The 12,793-nt window shown below is 40.7% G+C and overlaps 2 protein-coding genes across 4 annotated transcripts in view; one reads left to right on the forward strand and one right to left on the reverse strand.

The window, feature by feature from the left end:
- The window catches only part of si:dkey-246g23.2 (solute carrier family 66 member 2), a 61,398-nt gene extending 53,956 nt beyond the window's left edge, over window positions 1–7,442 (reverse strand). Inside the window, exons 1-2 of one of the 3 annotated variants that reach the window (XM_062547612.1) lie at window positions 7,374–7,442; window positions 4,214–4,479 (exon numbers count right to left, since the gene is read on the reverse strand). In XM_062547612.1, coding sequence (XP_062403596.1) covers window positions 4,214–4,422 — 209 coding nt within the window. In that variant the 5' untranslated portion in view covers window positions 4,423–4,479; window positions 7,374–7,442. Of the gene's footprint in view, window positions 1–4,213; window positions 4,480–4,738; window positions 4,823–7,373 lie in introns of those variants that run through there. The other 2 variants (XM_062547613.1, XM_062547611.1) reach the window with 2 other exon arrangements.
- A 566-nt stretch (window positions 7,443–8,008) lies between these two features.
- Window positions 8,009–12,104, forward strand: hsbp1b (heat shock factor binding protein 1b). The gene is made up of 4 exons (XM_062547614.1): window positions 8,009–8,193; window positions 8,720–8,786; window positions 10,815–10,965; window positions 11,757–12,104. Exons 1-3 carry the CDS (start codon window positions 8,137–8,139, stop codon window positions 10,940–10,942), a joined length of 252 nt encoding a protein of 83 aa, XP_062403598.1. The 5' UTR covers window positions 8,009–8,136; the 3' UTR covers window positions 10,943–10,965; window positions 11,757–12,104.
- The last annotated feature ends 689 nt before the right edge of the window (window positions 12,105–12,793 follow it).

Here is a 12,793-nt window from a genome sequence, read left to right on the forward strand (position 1 = left end):
AGTTACTGTTATTGCATGGCTTATAACTCTAGTTGTAACTCTCCTCCAAACCTGTTACTCCAGAAAGCCACGTGGATTTGGTTTATATAGATTCAACATTACACAGAGAGACAATGTTTACGATGCATTAAAAACAAACAATAATGTGATGACTTGATAACCTAACATAATTACAGTGCATGAAAATGCACTGTACTGTTATTCCTAGACTTCTTATTCCTCTTATTATTATTATTCCGCTTACCACTTTTTCTGCAAGCAATTTCTCTTCAACCGTTTAACTTAGAAACTTCATTCAAACTCTGTAAGGTAGGTCTTCTAATGGATCGGGTTGGTATGACTTTTCAACTTTTTAACTTCTATACTTTTTAAACTATAAATTAAAAACTATTAAAATTTCCCCATAGACTTAACATTGTGATCATGACATCATAGAATATGCAAATGTGAACCACTCAGAGCAAATCAGAAGCCTGCTTTGTACACAGAGGCGGGAGTAACAAAAAAATCTGAAAACAATGGCGGCGGCCCTGAGGGTCGTAACTGGAAATATTAAATGTGAATTAAGGTTTCTTGACCACTTTTAATGGTTTATTTTGACACGGTTTGTCGTCTATATGCGACATAAATGTGTTCAGGACATACAGATCATTGTAGGTTAACGTAAGCTCTCTAACGGTAGAGTTAGCTTGTTGACCCATTATAACCTATTGAAAACACATAGCAACTAAATCGCTAGCCCACTGAAATGAACTACTATCGTGTTTCTGTAGAACATGACTTGTTGTCAACATAAAAACATTGAAACGGATTGTTGTGTATGCCACCTGAACATACTTGGGCTAGATAAACCACTGGATAATCTGAAGCACTAGACTGTCTTGCTAACTAGCAGGCTATGTAGGCAACAAACTTGGACTGGTCCGAGCTTGCTTCTGCCATTATAAGTCCACATCTGGCAGCACATCTGGCATATGTGTACGCACAAAGTGCGGTTAACATAACAAACCAAACGATTTCCGACTAAAACAAATAGCCTAACGTTATCAAGCCAGGCACAATTGCTAGCCTAGGCTACGTGAATTAAACGCAGACCACGAGAGACCTAGATAGTTAAACTGTAAATAAAGCTAACTTCACTGAATCAATGTCAACTCCCGCTGTTGATCCCCGTCTTTTGGCAGGCGATTAGGCATAACATTTAAGTCTACCACCGTTAATAGCCTATTGTGAAACTCATAGCCTGCTTCATCTAAAGTTACAGCCAGGATTTATATTGTAATACTCCAGACACTTAGACACACTTGAGGGAAATTTCCCGTGCTTTATTTATCAACCAAGTAGCCTAGCTTATATCACAACCGAGTTGCTGTCTTAGCCACAACTCACGCTTTTAACAGAGCATTATTTCACGGACCTCTCTGTCCAACTCCTTCACTCTCCGACTCCGACCTGCTCAAACAAACAAACGCAAACACACGTACCTAAAACTCCACCCCTAAGTTCCCCTTAAAGGGACACAACTATTTCAGGAACAGGTAACAGAACCAAGGGGGCAGGCATATTCCCGGAAGTAGAAACACGAAATGAGCTGGTGATCAACACTCTGCTAACTCCCTTGGACGGCCATAGATTTCAGATTTTTTTGCGATCCCATAACTTCATATAACATGTGCCCTTTGTCTCCCTAATAGCTTCTGTGTATTCTATATAGGGTATTGAAGGCAAAATTAATTCATTTCTTCCCCGTATATTACGTTGGTTTCCCGTAAAGAAGTATTTTAGCATGTCTGTTGTAGGGAAGCTAACGTTCGCCCGTAATGTTTGGATAAGAAGCTGAGTGAGCCTGCACGAAAACCATGACGGAGAGTCATTCGCAAGATCAGTGAAAATGCGTGTAGCCTACGGTAGCCTACTGTTTGATATGGTAAAGCATTACCTAGAGGCAAGTACACATAATAATAATATTAAAAAACGAACGGTAACAATTTCAGAGGTTTTCGATCTATCAGACGAGTTACAGCAGGCTAACGTCACGAACTGAGTACGAGTCTGCGCAGTACGACGGAAAGTAAACGTAATTTTGTTTCAGCCCCCTTCCATAGAGAACAACGGAGTCTGTTTGTCCATTTCTTTTAGGTCTATGAACAGAACACATCACACACAAGAGGATATCACAATATGATATCAATGTAATTCGGCTACACAGCCTGCCGAAATGACCGTTGAATTTTTTTGATCAATTTATTTCTGAAAAATATAGACCTAATCATTCAGCCAATAACGTCGGCGTCGCCTAACTGTGATTTTTGTGTGCAATGCACACCCTAGCTCTTCTACAGTCACGATAATGCAATACAATTATGATGTTTAACGTAGGTAGGCAATGTGAGCCTGCATGATAGACAGTAAAAGAATGAATGACCTCTGAAGATTTCACCATTTCTAAAAAAGTAAATGTATCCACGCATATTGTCTACTCAAATGATCTCTTGCTGTGATCCCTCGTGCTCTCATCCTAAATTGCAGAGTTTATTGTAGCAAAAAAAAAAAAAAAAAAACATTCATGGTTTAACCATGCATGACTTCATATCACAACATAATATCGATGTTACAGTAGGTTATAAAATAAACTAAGCCTAGTTTGCCTTTGGACTGTTCAAGAGCTCCATGCTGGTGTGTTATCTATATATGATCAGTTTGGAAATTGTCCTTCTGTTTATCAACACTCAAGTCTGATTCAATTACCACCTAGGAACCTCCACCTAATTTAGCAACCTACATAGCAGAGTATAACCACTATGAATACCCTATGATAAACCTAACAGCTATCTCAATTACCCTTGCAACAATATAGAAATCATCGCAATCACCCTAGTTAACAAAGACCACTTTCCATTCAATTCAACTTTCCATTTCCACTTTCTCTCCATCCATTTACTTCCAACTATGTATTCCTTCATTAAACGGTCCTCCTATCAACATCCATTAATCTACCTATACATCCATTAAACTATTTGTCTATCAACATTCATTAAACTATCTGTCTTATCAACATCCATTAAACTGTCTACCTCTACACAGCCCTTAAACTCGTCTATTAAACTATCTGCCTATCAACATTTATTAGATAGATAGATAGATAGATAGATAGATACTTTATTGATCCCCAAGGGGAAATTCAAGGTCCCAGCAGCTTAAGACACCACACACAACATACAGTACAATGTAAACAGGAAAAATAAAAGCAAATCAACAATCAACATGACTAAAGGAGCAGTAAAATACTATAGATAAGGTATGCATGAATGTACTGAGGATTGGTACTGTGATCCAGTCTGAGGTGTGTGTCAAGTTGGTAGTGCAAATAAGTCCAACAGTACAACAGTGCAAGATTAAATTCTAGTGACCAGCAATAAATATGTACAGTACAAAAAGTAAGCATAGTAATAATAATAACAGTGAGTACTAGTATAAATAAACCACGTCAACCTAGCAACCATATATGTCTTAGCAACACCTAACTCTCAATTACCTATTTATAGATCAGTGGTAAATCCTCATTCGCTCAGTTTTACCCCATCTCTCTTTTTTTATATTATTTGTGTTAACTACAAATTATATTGTACATTTCATTTTTGGCATTTTCATGCACTGGTAATTCCTTGGAATTGCATTTCTAGTTTGGTTTGAAATGGCATGCCAGTGGATAGCATACATTTGCATACTCTTTTTTTTTCTGCAGTTCAACTTCCGCAAAACAAAAACAAATTGACATGCTAGACTTTTCGGCAACATATTGTGGGGCATTGCAGACAACACATTTGCTGGTTGCTGATGAGGCCTGTTCCGAGGTCAGGCCAAACAAGTAACAGACATCAGCCTGTCCATACCTGGCAGAAATTCTTATTTTGCCTCACCAAAATGAAACCAACATTAGGCTGAAATTGTGTAGCCTGACCCATAAGTTCGACGTCCCCAAAATGAAACCAAAATCAGGCTGAAATCGTGTAGTCTGACCCATACGTAGCCTCTCACCAAAATGAAACCAAATCAGGCTGAAATCATCTGACCATGTAGTCTGACATGAAACTAAATCAGGCTGAATCGTGTAGGGTGACCCATAAGTACGGCCTCCCCAAAATGAAAACCAAAATCAGGCTGAAATCGTGTAGTCGTGTACCCAGTCGTGTACCCATACGTGGGGTCTCACCAGAAGAAGATGCGCAGGATGTTGGCGATGAGCAGCACGAGGCAGACGCGCGTGGAGAAGCCCTCTGTGTTGCCGCTGCGCTGGATCTCCTGATACTGGGGCAGGTAGGGCACCGCGCCGCCGAACACCATCACGCTGGAGGCCAGCCACGACAGCAGCCCCCACGACGCCTCAGCGTCCTCTTCGTGTATGTCCATTCCTCCGTCCATCCTGTAGTCTCAAACTGCCCGCTATGTCTTAACGCTGGGACTTCATGACCTGGTGCACTGCAGAGATGAGAGAAAACACCACAGCAGATTAGCATACCACTTCTTCCTTCTTAGTGAGAGAGGGCTTTCAGATTTTCTTGCTTTATACCAAGTCAATAGCTTCGTATTCACTTCCACACATCTGTATTTAGTCTTGGGAAATCTACTCATTAAATATCTGCAAAAGCAAACAATGATTGCACCAACACTGCACAAATGTAGCTCAAGGAAAAACATCTGAGGTATTAAAGAAAAAAAAAACGAATCAAATACGTACACTACAATATTTACTTTATTAATCTGAGAGGCATTGACTGCACTCATTGGCTGACATGGAAGGTCAAAACACCATGAAATGTGCAATCAATGGAAATTAATTAATTGAGTACAGGCTTTTTTGGAATGTATCTCTCTCTAGAACGCTTCCCTGAAGTTCTAGAACACTTGGTGAAGTAACTGTTACCAGTAACTGGAATGTTCCCCTGCAAGGTCACTTGAGTGTTCACTAACCCTTCCAATCAACATTCTTCATGGTTTAAACGGGCAATACAGGTCAAAGTTGACCCAGTGCTCCCCTTTCTGTACCATTCCTCACCACACTCATCTTACCCTACACAAAATACACAGGATGAAATTTAAATTTCAAATGGTCCAGCATTGACAGTCGGTTACTCACATGTATTCTGTATTGTTTTGTTCAGTTTTAGTTTCATTTATTAAGTGAAAATAGAGCTGACGAGACAACAATCAAAACTCAACATCACATTACAAAGTTGCAGCTACAATGACTTCTCAAAACGAGAGCACCGCAATGTGGAAATTGCGGAGTTTGAAGCAGCAGAATTACCAGTACGGTGCAATTGCACAACTGCACGCATACTGTAACTCATGTAGGTAGCCTACAGCAGACAAATTGCACAACTGCACGCATACTGTAACTCATGTAGGTAGCCTACAGCAGACAAGATCCTATTGGTTTCAGTTCAACTGTTCACATCCCCCATGATCAAGGATGGATCACTGAATCTGAGGTCTCAGTCTGTCCGTTTGTTTTCACAAACTTCAGAGTCATAATTTGACCCTCCTATTGTGACTGCTTGCATGTTTATAGTTTTGTGTTTCTGGTCAAAAATGACTGCTGTATTAAAACTTGTTATAAATCCATAGTGACACATATATTATCATCTAATGTTGTGATAGACTTTTGTACCAATTTAAGTTATACAGTATTGGACATGACCAGTTTGAACTTCCATTTGCTATATTATGGCCTTTATGGCTCCAGCGGGGGATGGCACAGAAGTAATGAGGGTGAGTGACGGTGTGTGTGTGTGTGTGTGTGTGAATGTACAGAAGCACACACATAGTTCATCTGATCTACAGAAAACGTGCCTGGACTCAATTTTACAATGACAATTTTTGACCGGGAATACAAATGGGTGTCTAACAAATAACACTCAAATTGTTATGACAATGACCAACATTTGCTTTGTGTGTTCAGATGCCCTGTGTTAACAAAGTCATGGAGCTTCATGGTAGAATAAATCAACAATATATATTTTTTTTTTTTAAGGGGAAGGGATATGGGCCTCTAGCACGTGCCTAACACAAGTGTATTCGGTTTACAGGACATCCAGAATGACCAAGTGTTTTGTGTGTGTGTGTGTGTGTGTGTGTGTGTGTGTGTGTGTGTGTGTGTGTGTGTGTGTGTGGTGTGTGTGTGTGTGTGTGTGTGTGTGTGTGTGTGTGTGTGTGTGTGTGTGTGTGTGTGTGTGAAAAATTACTCTTCGATTTATACATGCAACAAATGCCCTTCTCTTATTAAAGCCTAATTCCTCTCTCAAGCAATGATGTAGGCTAGCGCACGCGTTATGACAATTTGTCTAAAACACTGGCTATATTTATCTGTTTTGCTAGATCTAGAGATGTTTTTTTTTCAACCAATGCTTTTCTCTACCTCCGCTAAACCTCGTTAAAATTCGTGTCTATCAGACGAGCTACCTTAGACTCAGGTTTACACTAGCCCGCAATGCCAGTGGCAAATCCTGATGTTACATAACTCCCGGATTCCGCAGGGGGGTTGGGTTGTCCGGTAGACGAACACGCCTCAGCCCTCCCTTTGTTCTGCAGATGTGTAGGATACATCCACAAGTGTAAACAAACCAAATACCAACAGAAAAAGTTGCTGAACTTTATTAAAGTGATATGACATCCCTGTCTCGTCAAAACATGTTATAGCCCAAGCGCATATCTGCACTTGGACAGGCAATCATGTTGGAAGAAGAGCGGATGCAGAATGAAAAGGACACTCGGGGCAGTTGCAATGTATACTTTAATCCCAGGAGTAATATGTCCGGGTCTAAGAATAGCAACTCTCATCGAAATCCCTTTGGCAGAATGACCGCACCTGGCGACATAAGGTTGTCCTTGGAAGAAATTGCATATGCAACAACGAGCTAGAAAATAGTCCATACTTGTTAGAGAGGAGGACGGTATGGCAGTGATTCACATTTTTGATGACAGTCTACCAAATACCAATGCCTTCACGTGGCGCACGAGGCGAAAGAATGAATGTTGTATCATCTATTTTAAAACCATAATCATCGAACAATCCATAACGTTTGGCAATTTGCGTAGAACATGCAGTGAGAGTTCTGTACGCTGTGCACCCGACAGTTTAACCATACAAGGTTTCTATAACCCAGATCCAAAAAACACCGCCGCGTGCTACGCCTACTGTAGTAAAGTTAAAGTGTAGTGAAGTTGTAAACGCAGTCTGGCTAAAACCGTTTTGACCCAAGGCGGGACAAAAACGCTACAAACGAGCTAGAAGCCACCTGAAGAATAAAACGACGAGCATAGGCTATCAACGAGTTGAATCTGATGCTAACCAAGCTTCATGGGAGACTTACCTTGCGGGCACCGTTTCTTTTGACAACTCGTACGCTACTACGTCAAACTTGTATTGGACTAGACCTACAGGCAACCACACCACCCGCATGTAAGAAGAGCTTGGCTATGAACGATTAGAGATAAAGACAATTGGCTACTTAAGACACCCAGAGTCCAGACTTTAGTATTTGTTTTAATGTAAAAAGTGAAATAGGCCATACAAATTGCTTGACCACCCAATTTAAACCACTGGCACGATGGGTAAAATGGTGTGTAATATTTACCCAGGTGTAAAATGGATGTGACATTTAATTCATTTGTAACATGTCCATTTTATTTAATCTGCTATGAACAAATAGATAACTGTCATGGATGAAGGTAGGCCAGAACCATTGCAAATTTGGCCAGAACCACATTGCAAATTCAGTTGGCTTTGCAGTTGCAGCTTATGTTAGTTATCATGTTTCCTAAATGTGCAAAAACAGTTGTTACATAACTCAATAAATTATCCCAGGCAAAAGCACGGCAAACAGCATTAAACTGAACTGGACTTAACCCATGATAGTTTATTATAATAAAACAGCATAGAGGAGTAACGCACTGATACATTGTTGCTACTGACATATAATCTCGCGAGATATCACTGAAACGTGTTTTCCTCATCAGCTGTTTTGGTGGTTGTTGTGGAGCTTCGGCGCTGTGTTTAGCACAACATTAGGACATTGCCGATAAAATTGTATATCAAAACCTCGCTTGTCGGTTAAGTAACTTGTTCAATCGAGGATGGAAAAATCAGGGGGTGATACAGATTCGAAATCTGCTCAGGATCTCACTGCAGTTGTAAGTATTTGTCCAAGCAAGTTAGCTAGATATATTTAGCTATAGCCAGTTGAAAATGTTAGCGTAGCTGCTAGGCTAGCTTCACAGCTAGGCCCCCTCGTCTCAAGAATAATACAGTTATTGGTTATCTGACTAACTTTAGCTACATTTGGAATGGTTAGGCATGTGTATAAAGCTCAACATGAATCCCAGACACATCCCCTTAAACCTGCTCTGCACGGCTAACGAGATAAATCGGTTCGTTAATTGGCTTAACGATTTATCTGATAAGCTAGTTCGCTGTTTGCCGTTGAATGTCAAATGAATGGCTAATGTATAAGTTGTAGTTGGTTGCAGTTGCATGGACGAATGATAACCTAGCACGGATGACATTCACAGCAACGTTTTCTATTGTTTAGAGTGTGTAATTTCACTTGCTTATTTGGTTACATCAAGATGCGAAGTTGCAAGTCTGAAATTAACATGTTTTTTCTTTTGCCCATTCGTCGTTGTTCTCTGAATGTTTCTCTGTTCTGTCTCTTCACAGGTTCAGACATTACTGCAACAGATGCAAGACAAGTTCCAGACTATGTCCGATCAAATCATTGGCAGAAATATCCTTTTATATGTGGAGGACACGTTATTTTTAGTGGCCTGATAGCTAGCTCACCGGTTGTTGCCCTAGTGTCAATATGCTGATAGGGAGACAGATGTACATGTGCAGTCCTGTTTAAAATATTGTAAACATCTAATCTAGATGACATTGTTGACCCCACATCTAAACTTAGCACAAAAGTAAGGACATTTGTGTTTGTTATATTATTTCTCTGTGGCAACAATACTTTCAACAACCTGTTTGGCAATGGCAGAGAAGATTTGGCAAATTGCTCATGGGCGCAGCCCACATACTCAGCGCTGCTGTTTATCCCACAAATGCATGTTCCTTACAAATGGGGCACAATTTGAAAGGTAACTGAACAGGCTTTCCAACAGTATAAGATGTATTGCTAAAATAATCTACCTCATTTCCTTACTTTTTGTGTTAAGTTTATATCCCCTGTCCTCCCCTTCTGATGATAGAATCAGCTAGGAAGTCGAAGAAAAGTGAGGATAAAAAAATAAAAAAAAAACCCTCATCTTGCTTATGCTCCGGCAGACCAAGCTTTATGGGATGTCTCTCCCGTCCCATGGTCATTCTGTAGAGGTAGTCAAAATGTTGAGAGTTTGGAGTGTAGAAAAAATCCAGTCCAGTTTAACATTCTAACAGCTGGTACATAAGTCATTTTGTGGCACTTTATTTTTACGGCACTAAAGGTGTGATCAGTGGGCATAGTCCAAATGATGTACGCTTTTGGATAGTCCTTCAACCAATCAGACTCATGATCCAGATGCACCTTTTGGATAAGATAGGTTGATTGGACCCAGAAGATGGACAGGAAGCAGGAGTGATAGATGTACAGGTTTCCAGCCTGAGCAGTGGGGTGAAATTCAAATCGCCCGCAGATCAGTCAGGGTTTTCCCAGCCTAGGGAAACCGGCCTTCCATTACGATGGAACAATGATAACGGAAAGGCCACACACAGAACTCCCACACATATTCCAAATGCGTGATGTAATGACAAACCTGGGTACGTTTTATAGGAGTAACCTAAACCCTCAAATAGAATAAGTTTCCGGCTTTGTTTTCCCAGTGAAATGGAGCCATAGGGACCTTGTTTTAGAAAGTGTACTGCTTAGTCTGAGTTAATTTACCCAGGTTTGTCAGTAAATCACATGCTAGGGTCTGAGTTCATTTACCCAGGTTTGTCAGTAAATCACATGCTAGGAACAGCCAAAGCCATCGATATCTCAAAGTTGCGACACTACCGTTGACTCCCGTGAACAAACAATGGCGGCACTTCCGGGAACTATTCCATTGAGAATGAATGAATATAATACGACTTTTCTACATGACTTATAGTCGTGTGCATAATAATGCATTTTCATCGAGTAATGTATATGTATGTGAAAATGCAGTTTATAGTAATTTTCATCGAGTATTCACCGTAAATATTAATGCGATCGCTGCTGTCAATCCCGTAGTAAACCAGGGACTGAGGGAACTACTGAGTCTACCCACTAACCACGTGACCGCTCTAATCTGGCTTTAACATGGAAGTCAACGGCTGTCGCAACTTTGAGATATCGATGGCTTTGGGAACAGCCAGCTTTGTTAGGGAAGGAGGAGTCAAGGCCCCATCACATTACACGCGGCATGCACTATGAAGCCCATTACTTTCAATGGTTTGAGCGCGCAAGAACTGGTCTGCCGCTGCGCTCAGTATAGCGGCATTTTTGCTGCTTTGCCGCTCTTGCACGTACCGCGGTCAAAGTTGAAATATGTTGAACTTTGACCGTGGCGTGCTGTAAGTCAATGAATGGTCTTTTGCGCGGAACCACAACAACAATCGTTAGAACGTTACCTCAACCAGAGAGGGTTAAAGCGGATCTTTGCCTCAACCAAGAGCAACCTAGCGGTGAGCACAGCGCATGCCGCCTGTGATGTGATGGGGCCTTTAGTGGCGGTTGAGAGGTGTCTCAGGATGAATTTTCTCTCGCATGTTGCCCATGTGCACACTGGTGATCTTCCTTAACGTGCCCCACTTGATGAGATGAGCACACGTATCGACGACCTGGAGAAGAACATCGCTGACCTCATGACCCAGGCTGGAGTGGAAGAGGGCGAGGGAGAGGGCAAGCCGAAAGAAGAAGACGAGGCGGCGGCATCCTAAAGCAGGACAGAACTCATTTCGAGGTATTTTACAAAACCAGTATAATAGGAGAGAACATTAACATTATTCAGTGAAAAAATAATCCATTACCTACTCTATAATGGAGGGTACATGGACATTACATTCCAGGTCAAGAAATGTCAAGTAAACTTCAGTACATCTTAACCTGCTATGACAAAATTCCCTGATATTCCCTGACTTTCCTCCAGAGATGATAACATGTCTGTTCCAGACACTTTGCTTGTTTGGAACAGACTTTATACAATTCCATGATATTCCAGAAATTCTGTGACCCATGGGAGCCCAGTTAGAATCACCTCTAGACATACTCTTTCTCAGTGTTTTGTAGAGGCCTGCATTTTGGGTTGAACACTAAGAGAAAGGATTTACATTTGTTTAACACCACATTTCCACATATCACTGAATATTGATGACTTGAGTGCCGCTGCGCTGCTCATTCAGCTGCAACTAAGATGTTAGCCCTGATATTGATATTTATGTAAAACATCAGAGCTGCCTTTCAACATATTCCGAGTTAATTCTAAATCTTATGCATAATCTTAAATCTTATTGTGAATCACACCTCTACATCTTTTCCAAGTGTGTTTTGTACACTTAAAACACAGCGTATTGGTTTTTTATAGTAGATGTTGTGAAATATTGGTTGTTTTTCTGTCTGAGGTGAGCCTGTGTGAAACGTCGAATGTAAGGCTTCTTTTTGAGATGAATAGGATCGCAAATTTGCTGTGAAGCATATCTAACATTCACTGAAAATAAAGCTTTGACACTCTCCTATTCTTCTCTTTTGTAACAGGATGTCAAGAACAGACAAACTTCAGGCTGCACACTTCAAGAGCTGTCAGTCCCCCCCCCCCCCCCCCCTTTTTTTTTTAAGGAACTGAACATATTGACTTTTTTGAAGTGTTTTGTGGAGTGCTTTTTATATTGCCTTGTGATAATGGTCTTTTTTAGTGTGTGACATTGAATTAACTTTTCCATGTGTGTGTGAGTTAATCAATAGTCTTCCTGACAAACTTTTGTAAACCCATTGCAAAAAATGCTGATCCACAGAAACTCTAGTTCCTTGAACAACCCATTGTGCCAAGAACAAGTCATTCCAATTTCTGTAGATTGTGTGGTATTAAACTAGTTTTGTACAAAATGACTGGAGTCCTTTCTGTCAGCTGGATCAATGCTTCAACACATTGCTTGAATAGCTGGTGAAGTGACGAGTGAGTACTCCAGTCGGTACTGAAAGGTGACTCTGTGGCTGTTGCTGGATAAATCTTCAAAACTGTCCACGGGCACTTCACAAATCATTGCACTTGTTTGCTCCTGATCTCACAATTCCGGTCTCATAATGCTGGCCCATACCTTGTAAGGGTCTTTAGAGATGGTGCCCTTAAAGTCATCTTGTGCAAGTTTTCTTACTTAAACATAACAGATTGGGCTTCAACTGATAATGGTAAACTAACATGTCAGAGGGAGAGTGGACCTTATATAACCATACCCTACAAGTTTATTTATGTAGCGCATTTCATACACAGAGGTCATTCAATGTGCTTTACATAAACAAAACCAAACAGCAATAGCAGATAAAAGCATAGATGGGCAACAGTGAGAGAGTAATAGTATATAATAACAATAATAACAGAACCAGCCTTGCAACTTCGCTCTGCCAGACCTGGAGTCAGGAATTACTTTACGGCACCATTTGTATGAAATTTGCCGGTTCCTATCCTTGGGCCTGAAAACAAATCCTCATGCCCTATGTCAAGGGCACAAGCCTTGAGTGGTATTTTTACCAGTTGTGTAAAATACTCTTAAAGCCTGGCTCAAAGGCCATAACCA

This window comes from Sardina pilchardus, chromosome 10, assembly GCF_963854185.1.
Source record: "Sardina pilchardus chromosome 10, fSarPil1.1, whole genome shotgun sequence".
In the NCBI taxonomy this organism is placed as follows: Eukaryota; Metazoa; Chordata; class Actinopteri; order Clupeiformes; family Clupeidae; genus Sardina; species Sardina pilchardus.